The sequence below is a fragment of the Peromyscus maniculatus genome, chromosome 6 (assembly GCF_049852395.1).
Source record: "Peromyscus maniculatus bairdii isolate BWxNUB_F1_BW_parent chromosome 6, HU_Pman_BW_mat_3.1, whole genome shotgun sequence".
Lineage (NCBI taxonomy): Eukaryota > Metazoa > Chordata > Mammalia > Rodentia > Cricetidae > Peromyscus > Peromyscus maniculatus.
In genome coordinates this window covers 61,638,896-61,656,960 of record NC_134857.1, presented here as the reverse complement: position 1 = coordinate 61,656,960, position 18,065 = coordinate 61,638,896, and the positions used below count along the sequence as shown (strand labels likewise).

The 18,065-nt window shown below is 37.9% G+C and overlaps 1 protein-coding gene across 1 annotated transcript in view; it reads right to left on the bottom strand.

Annotated features, from left to right (window-relative positions):
* Nucleotides 1-2,375: 2,375 nt before the first annotated feature.
* Nucleotides 2,376-18,065, bottom strand: part of Pdgfc (platelet derived growth factor C) — a 166,019-nt gene continuing 150,329 nt past the window's right edge. Inside the window, exons 4-6 of the mRNA XM_016003806.3 lie at nt 14,242-14,449; nt 9,739-9,956; nt 2,376-4,084 (exon numbers count right to left, since the gene is read on the bottom strand). Of these exons, the coding sequence (XP_015859292.1) occupies nt 3,968-4,084; nt 9,739-9,956; nt 14,242-14,449 (543 nt within the window). The 3' untranslated portion in view covers nt 2,376-3,967. The remainder of the gene's footprint in view (nt 4,085-9,738; nt 9,957-14,241; nt 14,450-18,065) is intronic.

Here is an 18,065-nt window from a genome sequence, read left to right as displayed (position 1 = left end):
TCACTGCCAAAATAGTAGCCTCAACTGTGGAGAGCTGAAACGTTGCAGCTTCTGTCTCTTGTGTTCTTCATCTCACAGCTGAAGGCAAAAGTATCTAACAGCCCCAGGGTTTCCGAGTCCCAGTCTGTGCTCCACTTAACATCATTTACCCTCTTGTACTCTCACCTCACCTATTTATTGATGCAGATTGTTAACTGACTCCCTGTTTGATTCAATGCCTCATTAGGCATTGGTGAAAGAATAATAATATAATTCCTGCTAAGATTCTCATTAATGAGAACCCAAAACAAGGTAATTTTAACTCAGTACAACACTATTTACAGTTGAACTGTCCTTGTGAGTCTGTGCATGTGGAGAGAAGGGAACCAAGCTTGAGGGACTAGTGGTGTTTGACAGGGCACTTGGCAGGAAGCTACTGAGAAGGGTATGTGTAGGAGCTGTGCTCTTAAGAGAATGCAGTACACACTAGCATACATGGGAGCGGATGCTGGCATTTTTAGAAAACCACAAATATCCACCACAGCTGTGTCAGGCTTGATGGTGGAAAATGAACAGAAAATGGTAAACAGTGAGATTAGGAGGGATTTGGTGTGCCATATGAAGATTAAAACGGAATCTTGTGGAGTTCTGTCGGGGAAATTCTACCCATCATACATCATTGGCTTTGTTGAAAGGCCATGATCTTAGTGGTGTGTAGGATGGATCCGAGAGGAGAGAGTCCAAAGACACTAGAGTGGGGGAATTCAGGCCGCTTTACTAGATGGGGTGAGCCATGAGGCAGGGCCAGAAAGAAGCAAGCTGCAGAAATGGGGCTGTAGTTAAAAATGTGAGAGAGGAAAAGGCAGTCAATGAGATCTGCTGATAGCGCAGGAAGCAGGAAAATAAAGCAAAGGCTGGGCTCTCAGAAACAGGACTGTACGTTATTAAAAAAATGACTTCTGAGAGTTCACTCAGCCTCAATATCAAATGTGAGAAGAAAGTGAACCACTGAAGGAAACCTATTCAGACAGTATGATTTTCTGAGGGCTCACTGTTTTGTCCTTTGCACATTTACATGATACATATAAGGAATATTCAATGAGAAGGAGAAAGTAACAATGAGATGCAGAAATAAAAAAAAATGTGGTCAGTAACACTGCTTCAAATAACTGTTATTCTTTTTTTTTTTTTTTAATACACATCACTATGAAAAATGGGCCTCTGCTCAGAAACAGAAGTCTGAGCCATGGATATGACATACTGAAAATATTTGTGGTCAATAAAGTCAACACGTCATGGACTTATGAGAAACTGTAGTCACATTCTGTATGAATGTGTTAGCTTCTGTTGGCTTTGGTAAACACAATGTTATGAGAGTAATTGATCATCAGCTGTTAGTCTTGACACTCACCCCTCACTCACCAGTGGTAGGGAATAGACTACTATCTTTATAATCACTTTGGACCACCAAAGAAAACAACAAATATTTTAAAATGTACATGGAAATGATAGAAATACCAAGGTAAACACATCAAGTAGGTAATTCACTGCAATTCATTATAGTCCTTGCTTTGCCACATTATAAACTACCAGCTGCTTTGCACTTTCTGTGATGCTTGGTGAAATTATTTCTGGGCCTTTACAGGGATGGGACAAAAGGGCAAAAGATTTAAAGAAATGAGGTAGAGAACAGATTTATTTTGTGTACTTGTTTCTTATGGGGCGGGAGGCAGGGCAGGGCAGCCAGCAGTAGGAGAGCAGACAATGGGTGCTATTTGGAAGCTCAGCCTGGAGATACCAGGTCTGCACATGTGGTAATTCCATCAAGCCCAGGGCTAAGTGCTGAAGAAACCAGATCCCAAGAGGTCTGTGCCTGGAATGGAAGGACTCTACTTTGAAATAGCCTGGGTAATTCACAGACCAGCCGCTACTCAGTCCAGGCAGTTGATGCCACGGTAAATGAAGACAGGAATAGAGGCTTATGAAACCCACCCCACCTTCATCTCATCACATGGCATATCACTAAACATTTTACAGTGCGCATGTAACTGTCAGGTTCCATGCAATGTAATTAACCTGGAATTACTATTAATACCCCTGAAAAAAGGAACGTCATTACATCATTGCAAGAAGACACTAGAAAGAAGAGGAAGCCAGGGGAAGATCAGCTGAAACACTTTCTCTTCCATGTATTCTGAACAGATAGATACTTTTGTACAACGCAAATGATGGCAACATCGGACTTTATAATCTTCATTTTCTTAGAATCCTAAGAGACCGACATGTTCACACACATGTACATGGGAACACACTTGTGCATGCGCACACGCGCACACACACACACACACACACACACACACACACACACACACACACACACAGACTGATACTTCCACTTGTCCCCAAAATAGCCAGATTCTTTTATTTGATGATTCAATACATTTTAATCCAAATAGTCACCACATAACCTAGGCACAGTATTTAGCATTTACAAGCACTGTATTATGCTGATTTTCTTTTCAATTGCCAAAGAGTAGAGTAAGTGAACTCCTTAAATGATATACTTCTGTACATAAAAATATCCATGTATTTATACAAGTGTATGGAGCAGAGTTTAAAGGTAATAAAACCCTAGCCTCACAATAAATAGGATGTGTCCATACAGTGCAGCACACCACAGAGCGCTGTCGGGAAGTGGTCGCTCTGTTTCAGGAAGATGCCTCTGTGTTTCTCTGAGCTCTGCTCCTATTTCCCACAGAAAGTGTGAGATTAGCAATGACTCCATGTGAGTGTATACACATCTTCTGTTTTATTTGTATCGCTAAGAATAAAAGTGGGAACTGATATTAATTCAGTTGTTATCAAAATGTTCCTGCGACCTATCAATTCTATTGACTTCCCCATTCCATCTTTTCAAATACAGATGACTCTAAACTCTAGCACCATACAAGAAAGAAATACATGTGTTTCTGTCAGAGAAGTAAGATTTTATACCATCTTTGTTCCTCTGGCTATAGCAATTCTGTTTAGAAAAAATTTATCAAGCTAAAAATAATTGATCTAGGTTGTCATAAAAAAGAATATTAAATACCTTTGGTAAAAATAGAAATATTTAACAAGATTAGAAAAGCCAACAGTTATAATGTCAAAAGGAGAATATAAAAATGTACACAGTGAAACTCATAAACCACCTCAGAGGGAAGGGAAGAATGGAAAGGAAGGGAAGGGAAGGGAAGGGAAGGGAAGGGAAGGGAAGGGAAGGGAAGGGAAGGGAAGGGAAGGGAAGGGAAGGGAAGGGAAGGGAAGGGAAGGGAAGGGAAGGGAAGGGAAGGGAAGGCCATTCCTCTGTGCAGGTGTGCTTCCTGCAAACCAGGACTGTACTTCTCTTCTTCCAAATGGCAAAGAAGTTACCAAGCATGAAAAATCCAGGCTTTCTTATCAGCACATTTAATTAATAGCAACATAGCTGCTATCTAAAAGCTGAGTTTGTAGAACATAGACCATTCGGATTTGTATATGCAAACATGAAGAGGAAATCCAAGTTTTTCTGCATTGTTCACAATCAGCTGTGAGTTTTCACCATTTTCTGGTGTTCATATCACTTGCCCATATCACGACAACTAAATCATAGCAATGCTGTCAGTGGAAAAGTAATGCTGTCAATCTGGAGCTTGCTAGGGATCCACAAACACTTGATTTGTTTCTGTGGTTGAAGACCTCTTCCATCCTTTGACCTTCCTCTAAAAAGCACTGCTGTGGAACTCCTGACTCCTCCCGGTGCCTCTTCTTTCAGAACACTTTTAAATCCTGCAAGTGGAAGACTGTTGAAGCAAACAACTGAGATTTTTGGATGGAGACAATGAGTAAGATCTTTACCACAGCCAATGGCAGCATCTGACAGTCCTGTGGCAGATGCTGGTGGGGATGTGGGAGTCTAGTGGGGGGTTGAGGATGCCAGTGGGGATGTGGGCTGCTGTGGAGGATGCAGTTATCCTCCTGTGTTTCCTTTACACACACAGTCACATTCCTCATGGTGTTCCAGGGCCACATCAGTGAGTGACTTATGCAATCCTTTGACTCCAAGTTTCGGTCTCAACTGAAGGACCTATAAGGGAATAAATATGCGACCTTTAAAAATCAATCTTTTTCCATGTTTGACATCAAGGACCAGTAACACTTCAAACAAAACAAAATGAAACCTTAAGACCTAAGAAAGACATACACACTTTAGTGTCTCATAAAGAAGTTGTATACACAGTCCTCCACTCTAGCCCCCAAGTCATCCACTACTGTCATTTCATAAAAGAAAGGGTGTGTTAATGGCAAAAGTTTCAAAGCACACTCCTCCCAGAATGCAGAACAGCGCTCAAATTGAAAGACTCACCTTGTGCTTAGTAATTCTAATTGTAATCATAGGAGAGGCAATTTAACCTCAAGTATATTGAAACCACAAATGCACAAATTGTTTTTCTGTTGTTTTAGCTTCTTATTCTAATACATTAATTCACAAGCTGCACAGATATTTACCCTTGATACAGTACACTCAACCACGGAGACAGTTCGGAAAGAAACTTGATCATTCCACAGCTGAGCCTGCCCAATTATGCCACTCATTAATTTTCTTGGCTACATTTCAAGTCTTCTATAAACTTGATGAGATGAATTAGATGTACTTCATAGACATCATCCTCAGCCACAACTAAGTTTCTGCAGCTGAATCTTACTGGGCATCTCTAAGGAGGCTCAGCAGTAACAACGATGCCTTTATTAATTGAACTTATTCACAGTTTAGAGTGTGCAGGTTTCAAATAAAAAATATGGGCACCAAAATTAAAAATGTATCTTTGTAGTGCAACTACAGGATCTAGTTGTGTATTCTATTAAAAGTATCTGAAGTATTAGACAGTCAATATTTCTTATAACAGAAACTATAAATTCTAGAAATTATGTTACTTGGTTTATGAGTGAAGAACAAGGGCACATAATAACATAAATGGATTCATTTTCTCTGCTTTCCATGTATAACACAGATAACTTCATGAAGAAATTTCCCATTCCTGTAAGTTGCCATTAATCCACAGAGACCCAAGTTGTCTTCTGTTTGTCTGAAGACTTACGAAATAAACCTGGGAAATGCGTACATAATTTTTGGAGCACATGATTCTATCAGAGTTTAATTAGCTCACATATTTTGAATACTTACAGTGTGCCAGGCACAATAATAATGTGTTTACATACTTCAACTCAACAATCCTATGAGGTAATCTATGGTTATTACTTTTCTTTACACATGAGTGAGTAGATTTAGACACACTTTGGGAAATAGTTGTTATTTGCACCTAGGCCAAAAGATGAGTTATTAAAAGTAGAACAATAAGTAATATTTGAAAGAAGCTTCAATAACACTGATCATCAGTTAATTTAGCAGTAACTTACTTTCTTGAATGATAAAACTTCAAAGTCTTACAGTAAGTGTCAGAAATGCTGAGCTTTGAAAGTAGTTTTCTCAGTCTATTCCATTTCCTAATTCTGGAGCACATGTCGCTATATATGTATTCATGTAATAGCAATAATGACTAACTAGATAATTGGATATTATTTTACGTCACTAATGGCTGTTTTAAATTAGCTGGAGTGTCATGAATTATAAAGTTTACAATGGTGTTATTCCTTATCATATTCTTGTTTCATGTTTGTTTTCTTTTTCTGGAATAAGCTTTTTCATGTAAATCAGTAAATCAGTAAATCAGTATAACGTAGCATCAGTATATTCAATGTCATCAACCCCCAACTCCACCTCCACATGTTTCTCTATCCAGCAGGAATGAAACACAGTACAACAGGTGAAGTTCCCCTACAGGCTGGAGGGTTGCCCCGAGTTGCCCTTCTACCTCCTGCCTGACTCTCCTATGATGCATCTACTAAATATCGTCAAAAGGAGCAGAATGCTCTTCCTCCAGTCACCTCCTTTAAAGAACAGGTTAAGAAACTCTAGTACAGGGAGGGGGTATTCTGGAGGCAGAGGCAGACAGATCTTTGTGAGTTTGAGGCCAGCCTGGTCTACAGGGTCAGTTCCAGGACAGCCAAAGCTACACAAAGAAACCTTGTCTTGAGACACAAAATAAAAATAAAATGAAATATTTGAAGGAACTCTTGAGATGGGCCTTAGTTATATTGTACGGTGTTTACAGAGAATGCGTAAAACTGGGTTCACTCCTGTTTTGGTCTAATATGAAATGTCATCTTCAGATTCCTGTATTGGGCACTTAGCAACTGATGGAGTTATTTTAGCAAGTGAATGAAACTATAAGTTTCGTGGTCTAATTGGAGAATGCGGGTACAAAGGTTTACACATGCTCATTCTCTCTCGTTTTCTCTCCTCCATTTTCTCCTGTCACCAAGATGTGAAATGAGTAATTAAATTTATGAAGTTATAAATAAGGAGAAATTATTGGGCCAGTTATGAAAATAGAAAAGCAAGAAAAACGTTCCTGCTATCAGAGTATCATACAGATTCTTTAGTTTCAGACAACTGCCCTTCCCCAGTGTGAATTCACTCCTTCATTAATCATTCACCATAATAAAACACCAGACACAGAAGAAGATCGTTAATACTATGTAGGAATGACTTGAAGTGTGCTGCATCTCATTCAAGTGTTTTGTACAGAATAACTCAACGAATCTCCAATACAACGTTATGGGTATGTGGGATGGCAACCAAAAGATAAGGAAAACGAGGCCCAGGGGGATTAAATAACTTTCTCAAAATCACACAGCTGAGAAATGTGAGAGGCTGCGAGGCCTGACTGGCACTGAAGTTTGTATTTTTCAGTACTACACTGTAATGAGACTTACTTTCCACACATTTCCACTTGGCAGAAGCAAGAAAACATATGCAATTTTTTTATTTCATTTTAATTTATTTGTGTGCAGGGTGTGTGTGTGTGTGTGTGTGTGTGTGTGTGTGTGTGTGTGTGTGTGTGTGTGTATGGCACAGTGTCTATAGAGTTCAGAGGACGATCAGCAGGGGTCAGTTCTCTCCTTGTGCTAGGTGAATGAAGCTCAGGTTTTTTGTCTTGGTGGAAGTAGTCCTTACCTGTTGATCCATCTTGCTAGCCCACAAACAACGATTTTGGAATAGTAAACTTCTCCCTAACACAGGCACCTTTTAAGAGCCTGTACATGGTGGATGCAGTACTAGATCAGTGGGTACTAGCATTGACTACTCTTGCAGAGGTCCTGGGTTTGGTCCCCAGCATTTACATGGCGGCTTAGAACTGTCATTAATTCCAGTTTCAGGGGATCTGATGTCTTCGATGGCCTCTGTGGCTTGAAATATCCATGTCATGTTTACATATGTGCACAAAAAACAGGCATACACATTATAAAATGTTCTGTACATATCTAAAGGATGACTTGGTTAGATATAATATGACTGACAGGGCACTAAAATGTGTTTCAAGAAAGATGTAATGTGCAAGTTTATGGACTTGTAAAGTTCCTGACCCTCTCTTTAGAAAAGTTTTACTTATGAAATAGAGAAATTGTGAAGGAATTACATTTACTTTCTAACACATTTTCTAACAAAGGGATCTGGTGTCTGATACAAAAGCATTAAGAATCATTAAAAGAGTTTAACATATCTATCTATCTATCTATCTATCTATCTATCTATCTATCTATCTATCTATCTATCTATCTATCTGTCTGTCTGTCTATTTGTGTGAGTGTGTGTGTGTGTGTGTGTGTGTGTGTGTGTGTGTGTGTGTGTATATGCCTGTACGCATGCGAGCACACAAGTACATGTGGTGTGACTGAAAGTACACTCGGGTTCAGATGTGTCCAGTCTTCCTGGAGTTTGATTGATAGTGGTTGTGGTCCACTTGACATGGGTGCTGGGGATAGTAGCTGGGTTCTCTGCAGGAGTAGTGCATGCTCCTAACCATTGAACCATCTTTTCAGTCACAAGGATCTTATTAACAATACTGTATTTATCAACAGCATCATGGCAACAATTTTATTTTATAATTTATTTATCTATCATTCATTCTTTGAGAAAATGGTCTCATTTTTTCAAGCTGGCATTGACCTGGCTATGCAGCTGAGGCAGAAAAATCAGAAGGTCAAGTGTTATTTTCATTATTGAACTCTAGGTTAGAGGACTATTATAAAAGCTGGGTTATTGACATAGCCTTCCTGGAGCTCCAAGGACCATGCGCTACTGACAATCTACTTGAACGGAGCAGATATTCTGATGCTGGCAAGGGGACATCTGGAAGCAGATGGTGTGAGCACACATGTAGAACAGGTAGAATGGTTTGTAAAGACAGTCCTACTGAAATTACTGGATGCCAATTTTAGACAGTGCCTTCTAAAAGGAAGGTAACTACCTTCAAATATGAAGCCTAAGAAAGGGCTAGATGATTACCAGATTTTTATAGCGATTGTATCTTATTGGAAGCTACAACAAGCTAATGGTAGATCTGAGTAGAAATAGGGTTGCTTATCTTCTGCAGCTTCCTGCTTTCTCCTGAACTTTCTCAACCACTAACATAGCATTATTGAAAAGCATGAAATTGTGTCAGAAGAAGTACAGTTTATGACACCACTTTATGCAGAATCAAGAGTAGATGGTTTCACTGATGTCATGCTGTACATGAAAAATCATCCTTTGGGGCACAAATAATAATTATCAAATGAAGTTAAACAAAAGTCACATCAGAGGATCAGACTTAATCAAGTGCAGTCTGAAAAATTGTAACAATTAAATCTGAACAACCAAAAAAGTATCTTCTCTGGATACACACACACACACACACACACACACACACACACACACACACACACACACACTGGTAGAGAAAGTGGGATATACTCAGTTATTCAGCATGAATGATCCTGAGTTTTTCTGTGTTGCCCAGGTTAGCTTTGACTTCTAGGCTCAAGTGGTTCTCCTTCACAGCCACCAGGTAGCTGGGGCTGCAGGTGTGTGGCACTCAGCCTGCCTCCACTCATGAAGATTTTGAATATGATGGATCCCAAGGCTCTGCATTGCAGTAATTGCTAATAGTTCAGATTATGTTTTTATGAAGTAAAATATCAAAGAATTCATAAAATGTGGAGCATGTTTTTTGAGGCAACAAGTGTGATAATGAATATCAGCCTAACTATAAATATGTTCTCACAGTATTTATGTTCTGACACTGGACCATATATAAACACAATTATTAAAGGTCTCATTGCTCAAAATTAGACAGTGAATTGTTTCTCTGCTTGTCTTTAAACTATTCTCCTTCAATAGTTTGAAAATAAATTATAGTTGAAAAGCTTCACTCTCTTTTTCCTGGGAAAGGTGCTGTGTACTTGATATAAGAAATAAAAATCGTGTATCATTGGACTTGAGGTGGTAATTCAGCAATGGGGCACTTGATAAGCATACACAAATCCTGAGCTTGAACCCAGTATCACAGAAAACAACAACAACAAAAACAGTTCAAAAACAAACAAACAAAAGAACCAAAGCTTCACTGATCAGCTATGATCTACCACTACATGTACTTTCTAAATTTTCAATGTCTGTGTCTTAAAATTAAAAGCCTTGATTTTAAAAGTGAAAATAGGAGCACTTTGTAGACCTGGTGCTTAGTTTTTCAGTGATGGGAACATGTCATTTTCAAACACCTATGAATTTTAGATTCAGTCTTTTGTTTTTAGGAAACAAAATGTCCCATAAAACCACAAAGAAAATGATCTACTCACCTCATGGTACTTTTTCGTAACTTTACGTGGGACACACTGACATTCATTGCAATTATGGAGGCAACAGGCACAATTTCCTCCACAGCGCTTAACCAGGAGACAACCTGGCCAGAAAATGGTATCTGTCCTCTTTAGCTCTTCCCGTATGGACACTGAGAAGTTCCGAGGCGTGCAGCTGTAGAGTCGTACCTCCTCTTTGAGAAGGTTCAGATTCACCACTATGGGGCATAAAGAAAAGCAAGAGGGAAAAAATGATGCTCATGCTTTGAGCCTGCTTCCATTTCTTTAAGCTCTTTTTATAAAAGAGATCTAGTTATTCCATGAATGACCACCCTAACAATATCCCTTCTCATTTTAACTAGGTTGTATGGCTCTACAGCTCACAAATTGAACTTTCTGTTTCACGGTAAACAAAGCTTCATTATGACTTAGTGACCAATGAAGAGGTGGTATTGTGCAATATGAAGAAAAGAGCCAACGAAAAGTTGAGAACTATAAATAGGAAACTTTATATAGAGAAAAGGGGCTACACCTTTTAACCTTAGTCAAAAAGCAGACAAAGAGAGCATTGCAGGGAAGAATAGCATGTAGGAGTATGAATGCTTTGATTAAAAGGCCAACGTAATTTTAAAAAAGGATTACAGGCTCTTACAATTAGTGCAGGAGAGCTTTCTGAAGCCCTTCCACAGAACTTCTACAATCTCTGTGGCTATCAGGAACACAAAATATAAAGAGAATGAAGAAAATGTGGTTTTGAAGACAGCTGAATGGACAATACATGAAAGAAATGATACATTTGTCAGAGTGAGAACACTTGCTGGAAAGCTGATCTTCAGTGTGCTAGGAATTGGTGTTCTCTGAAATGTGGAACAATTGGCTTCCTTCAGATTTCTTTTGTTCCCTTGTTGAAAGATGGAGGCCTGTCTAATTCATAACCACAGACTCTATTCTTTCTAGGGAGTTGTTTAATTACACTATCTTTTAATTTTTTTTAAAGAACTGCTGTTGGCTAGGCAGTAGTGGCACACACGAGCCTTTAATCCCAGCACTCTAGAGGCAGAGGCAGGTGGATCTCTGTGAGTTGGAAGCTAGCCTGGTATTCAGAGCAAGATCCAGGACAGGCACTAAAACTACATAGAGAAACCTTGCCTTGGAAAAAAACCAAAAATAAATAAATAAATAAATAAATAAATGCTTTTCATGAACAAGCAAAATATCCTTTCATTAGATGCACAGAGAAATTCTCCCATAGGACCATAATATTTATTTACATGAATACTGCCTCAGGAAAGCTATATAAAAACAATGCCATGCAGAAAAAGGAATTATAGGATATATATTCTAATTTCATTTTGGTTTGTGTTTTATGGCCTTGCCTATCTTATTTCTTAGAAATATTCCAAGTGTAATGCAATTTAAATGTTTCAAACCCATCTATTTATTCAAATTCTTTTTTCAAATTTAGTAGCTATCTAAAATATATTGTTATAAAACATATAAAGAATTGGGTTTAGTATCTTTAAATTAATATTGGAAAAATTATAAAATAGAAATAAATGTGCTTTTTCTGAGCAAAAGATGTTTTAAATAGTAACAATCATTGTGATATACCAATTCTGAAAAGTAACAATGACAGTTTTTAATAGTTTTAACATGTGGTGGTAAATATGAATAAAGCACTTGTTTTCTTGACTTTATTAAACTAATACAGTTTGTTGAGGGGGGCCTTTAAAAATTCTAAGGAATATATTAGATTATGAATATTTAATTGCAAGTTATAACCATATTCAACTATAGGAGTGACCAAAAACATAGGTCAAGCCTATGAATGTCCAAAGCAATAGTAAAGGGCCCATGTCAATGATTTTCTCAGCTGAAAATGTATTTATTAATTCAATATGAAATCATAATTTTGATTACTTAAGGATTTCATCTGAAAATGATCCCATGAAAGCAAAGCATTTTAAAAACTGAAAGCAAATGAGTCAATTGCTTGAAAGCCCCTGTAAAGACTGATTATCCATTATTAGTAAAGTTAATAGAATTGCTATGTGAATGAGGCTACTGAGTCTACAGCATTCCATCTTGCTGAATAATATATACATACATACATATACATATATTTACATAATACATTTTCATTTTAAGGCTATGTGTGATTTTATTTGTCTCTTTTCTCTGGAAAGTTATGAAATCTGGACTGGGAGTGGAATACTTTTAAAAGGGACAATGCAAAGACTCACTGCCACAGTTTGTATGGTCTATCTAAATCTTTGGAATGTGGATGAAGCGCCCAGCTTTTAAAGGATCCTCACCTACCACACACACACACATTTAAACAGCATTTCACAAAGCTAGAAAGGGGACTGCACATGTTCTGCTGAAAATGTTTACTTAACCACAATAAAGGGCTAGGGTGGATTTCCCAAGTGTGCTCTTGTACCTGCTACAATGTGAAAATTTAAACACACTTTCAACCCCGCTTCCACTCATTTATCATGCTTGACTCACAAGTCAAAAGGCTCCTTTGAAAGTGTTCTTAAGCATGACTTAGAAAATACCTTTTTAAAGTTTTCTTTTCTTTCTTTCTTTTTTCTTTTTTTTTTTGTAGCCACACAATATAAATGAAAACTCCTGAGTTAGAGGAAGGGCTATAAAGAAAATAAGTCAAAACACTCTAAGTTTTTCTAGAGAGGATAATACTGACAAAAACATGGGCACATTTTACTTTGTTAGCTGTTCCTTCTTTTGCAGATATTCAATCCGAGGCTATCATATTACAGTAGTGCAATCTGAGGGTGGTCTTTCTAAAACCAGTGTGGTAACATTGTGATATGTTTATTCTGGGAAAAATCTATTTCAAGGTCTAATTAGACACTTTTAAAAGTATTTCCCTGTCCCTTTCTAGAAAGGCTTTTGCAGGGAAGCTGATTTGTCTTGAGATCTTAGCCAACACTTGCATTTTAGTGTGTAAAGTCCTAAAAGTATTCAAGACTTTTCTCACGCTTACTGTATGAATTAAAAATCTTATGTTTTTGGCAAACTGCAAAGAGTTTCGATAGCGAAGGCGTTAAACGAATATTTGAAAGACCTAGATCAACCCCAGATTCTTTTCAGTATAAGCTAGCATGTGTCAAATCTATGAGCAGCAGGTATGGGGATCCAGGCTTAACAATATGACTCAAAGAAAGGTCCTAGGTTGAAATCCATAATCACTTCTCCAAAACTCTATGTATGCTTAAAACCAATTTCTCACTCCTGCTTCTTGTGGATGCACCTCATCCTCTAATTTGTATTGCTAAGAAAGGTACAATTCATGGGATGTTCGGCTACTTGTGCAGAGCTTCAACTTCCTGTTCCTAAGTGCAGAAAAGGGAAGTGCCATTGTAATTTATTCGTCAAGATCAGATCTGCTAAACATGTAACAGCATCCAGCATGTGGAAAGGATTCAGCTGCCCATGCCCTTGAACACAGCCATGTTCAAATACTTTTAAAAGGAAACCATGTCTGTCAGCACACTGAAATACCACGCCTGGGCAGGTCCAAACGTGACCTGCTGAGATGAAAGCTCATGATCTGGAAGGCTGTAAGGGCGTGAAGGAAAGGCAGGAATCAAGTTTCTTCTTACAGGATTTAGAAAAAGACTGGTGCAATCTGCTACGGTGAACGGCTCAAATTAACCAAACACTGTTCCTTCCACATAAATTCTTACTGTCCTTCTAGTCTCTGAAGTATTCCCGGATAGACACTTCTGACAGACTGCAACCGTGTTTTCTGAGTGAAGTCTAATTTTCCTGCTACTTCTCTCCATTGTCATTTGTGTGATACAGCTCTCTCACAATCCCAATGTTCTCGTGAGAACTAGCTAACTTCACTGGAAACTTGGTTAATATCTTAACTTTTGCTCTTAAAAGAAGAAAGACCAATTTGGTCAAAAGTGATGGTTTCAAAGGAAAATTCACCAGGAGAAAAGTTCCCATTGTATGTTCCCCTGTAGGCTGCTGTCTTCTTGCTGTGAATCCTACCTTGGGAACTTCTCTCTCATCAAGTTGAACAATTACGATTTCCCCTACTCTTTAGAACTTTCTAAGTTTACAAAATGGATGCATCCTTGACCCAGGGAACACATAGCAAAATTGACTTCTATAAAATATCACCGTTTTTTTTTTAAACCCTAAACCTGATTTTTCATCTCTAATCTTTTCTCTTGAATCTCAAAATGCAGATTAGCTTACTAGCAATGATTCTTATCAAACCCAATGGAGCGCTCAATCAAAACAATGTTTGAGGAGACAGAAAGAGACTGGGATTTTCAACAGAAGTGTCTGATATCCCTCTTGTTTATATCCTCATTTAATATGTCCCTGTGCTTAGAAGATAATAAGATGGGTTGTTTTAGCACATCTCCAAAGGCATTGGAACTCTCCATTTTAGAAACTGTGGCAAATGAATCGGAAAACATCAGTCACTGACAGACATCCTAATCTGAAGAGGAAGCTTACCTTTGCTTTTTTTCCCATAAAGAAACGCTTTGCCCACAATCTGCCATGCTGGTTTGTACAGGCTGTCCAAGTCCATCTGCCATCGGTCGGGCTCTAGATAGCGAATCAGCTCTTCCAAGGTACTGAAGGCGGTCACGGCATTATTAAGCAGGTCCAGTGACAACGCCGAAGGGGGTGACACTGAAGGACTCGTGGTTTCGGTGACTTGCTGAAAGTAAAAGAAATCCCTCATTAACTGTTTTAGAAAGTGACAATGTATTCCTTTTCCACATGTACACCAAGATAGTCAGACTAGTGCTGGAAGAACATGGAGAGCAAAACTACTTTCAACCCAAGTCAGGAGGAAGCCTTCGGAAGCAGGTATATAACTGAAATACCATGACACAGAAGAAGGCTGAGACAGGAGGATTGCAAGCTTGAGGCCAATCTAGGATTCGTTTATGATATTTTATCTATTTAAAAAAGAGAGAGAGAGAGAGAGAGAGAGAGAGAGAGAGAGAGAGAGAGAGAGAGAGAGAGAAGAAAGGCAAAGCAAAGTGTAATTGTTTTACAAAACTCTATGTAGATGAATTTTGAGGAACAGTCTGTAAGGAGTAAGACACTTATTTCCATCATCACAAACTAAGGGTGATGTGAATATTATTTATTCATACTAGACAATTAAAAATACATGCTCTATATGCTAATCCATGGCTCTCCTGGAGCCCAGTGCCAGGGATGAATTATGAGTTTAAAAATTCAAAGAGATAAAAAGATGAAAGATCTAAAGGTCTAAATTCAGGTCTAATACAGATTAAGGCTTTAGAAGAGCAAAACAGACTTTCCACATTTCCATCACTAATTAAAGTCATTAGTTCTCTGATTCAGAAAGCACAATGACTCCAAAAGTATTGCAAATAAAGCTTTACCTGCTCACCTGAAAATATAAAAGTAAAGAGCATCTAAGCCATGAATGGGCAGCTTGAAAAATTTCCTCTACAGTTTTATTTTTAAAAATTCAAATGTATGATTAAGGTAAAAGAGAAACACCAGGAAAATACCTTGTCGATCTATACAACTGTTACCAAGTTTCTAACCAATGCCTGTTTGTGGCCAGCGAGGTCTCATAGATCCCTCAACAATGCAAGGTATTCTCTCTTGGTTATCCTCCAGAATCTTATGATAAGACTCTGTTGCTGAAGACACCTTATGATTTAATCACAGGACATGTGGAAATCAAGCTGACACTGGCATGGAGCTTTCATCCTTACAGTCCACTTTTCACAGTGGTGGACGATGATCTTCACACTACTTGGGGCAAAATAATCAACAGTCTTGTCCAGCTATAAACACAGTGACCAAAAACAACAACTGACCTACCAAGTTACACCCACTGGTGCAATAATGGCACACATATTATGTAGATAACCATTCTCTGATTGGATTTAAGTCCCATTGCACAAAAGAAACCAAAACCTGGTACCATTATTTGTTCAAGAACCCGTGGCTAGACAAGTAGGTTGTAGAGGAGAATCTGGAAGTAATAATCTGCCAATAGTGAAACATATCCGATAGCCATGAGAAGGTTATTGCACACATGAGCTCATAGTGGCTGTGACTACACTCCCAAGGCCCACACAGGATCAAATCAGCCCAAATGCCAGCATGGATGAGTGATTTACTCATGAAGTTCCCTCCCTAACTGAGGAGCTGTTGACAACTGATGGCTGTTGAGAGGGGAACAGTGAGTTTCCTTCAGGGATGAGGTCCCATAGAGGCTACTTATGCTCCAGTAGATGGTTTTACAGCCATGTACATATAGGAAGCACTAAGTGTGCATGTGTGTGTATGTGTGTGTGTGTATCTCTATATATCTGTATCTGTATCTATATCTATATCATATCTATCTATATATGAAGTCAGGAGAGAAAAGTAAGAGAAATAGAAGAAGAATTAGAGGGGAGGAAGAGAGGTGAATTCTATCAAAGCCCATTACTTTAATGTATGAAATTTCAGAACAATAACATTAATACTATCTCTACAGTTCAAACATAGACTCACAATGAAAACTCTTGTACATTGTATCAACTTTCCTCTTATTTTCTGCTCTTCACTTTCTTTAACTTAGAAAATGGCCTTGTAGTTAATGCATGATCATGTCAGAAGAACTTAAACTTAACTCTGAGGTTAGGAGTATCTACTGTTCTTACAGAAGACCAGAGTTTGGTTCCCAATACCCATATTGGGTAGTTCCCAACTATATACATCTCCAGCTCCAGGGGATTTGTCATCCTCTTATAGCTTCTAAGACAACTGCACTCAGTTAGCCATGCACACAAAGACAGAGGAGAAAAAGCAATGCAAACACATATTTAAAAATTATAAAACTTAAAAATAAACTATTACAATCTAAATCACTGAAGATCAGTGTGAGAAATTACCCTACATTCTTTTAATATAATAGAATTAAGGCACAAGGCAGTCACTTGGAGCATGCTGCCATGGATATCTATATGCTGTGAATGTGTTGCTCTGATTGATTGATAAATAAAATGCTGATTGGCTAGTAGCCAGGCAGGAAGTATAGTATAGGCAAGATAAGCAGAGAGGAGATTTCTGAGAAGTGGAAGGCTGAGTAAGGAGATGCTGCCAGCTTTTGCCAGGTGAAGCAACATATAAAGATACTGGTAAGTCATGAGCCACGTGGCAAGGTATAGATTAATAGAAATGGGTTAGTTTAAGATATAAGAACTAGAGAGCAAGAAACCTGCCACAGTCATACAGTTTATAAGTAATGTAAGTCTCTGTGTATTTACTTGGGTCTGAGCAGGACTGGAGAAAACTCCAGCTACAACATGCCATATCAAATCATGACTGTCAGTAGGCTAGTATCTAGAATATATCCAAAAAGAGATAATCAGATGGAAGAAATGAGCAACCTACAGATAAAACATTGAATAATCTGTAAGCTTAAGAAAATAAAACAAAATCCATTAATTCATGCAGAACAAAATGAGGTCATGTTTGCATACTAAGGAAGATATACCACTTCATATGCATGGTTTAGAAAAAGTTACAAATGTGCTATTGATGGAGTGAGTGAACTGGAATTCCTGAACTGCGCCTACATGAGTGAATGTATGCCTCTTCAGAGCTGAAGCTGAATTCAGTGGAGACCAGAGACTGGCATGTATCATGTCCCCATAATTAAAATGAGTGCAAACACACTCATCACACTGTTACTTGAAACAGAGAAACAATGGAGGCAACCTACATACCTATGTAGAGGAGAATTCATTAGAGCACCATAAAAAGAAAAACAGGAAACAAAATAAGTTGGTAATTTCAGGAAAGGTGGGGAAGTTTGAATTTTTTTTTATCAGAAGCAGTAAAGTTCACAATTTTGTTCAATTTTTAATGCTGACTCAAGGTAAGATTTGCCATATCCTAGTTAAAGTGAAAATTAGGCCAAAATAAGTGCATGAACAAGTGCAGGATTTTCTACAATGTAAATGATATCACTTATTCAAATAAATGCAGGAGGCAGAATATCTAATAAGACACTTGTGTTGTTTCATGTTGATTTATAATGATATTTAAAATAATGAAAATGTGAAAAATATAAGGTTATAATATTAGAATAATGTGCCTTCAAACTACAGAATGATGGGAAGCCAATAAAATGACATCCTTTAAGAATTTATATTAACAAAAGAAACAATAAAAATTATTCTTAAAATATCCTCAATAAATGGTGATTTCAACATGCATCAATTAAAACAAAATAAAAATTTAACAGTAATGTCAAAGGATGAGAATGATTGTTTTTCATTGTTTTCTCATAT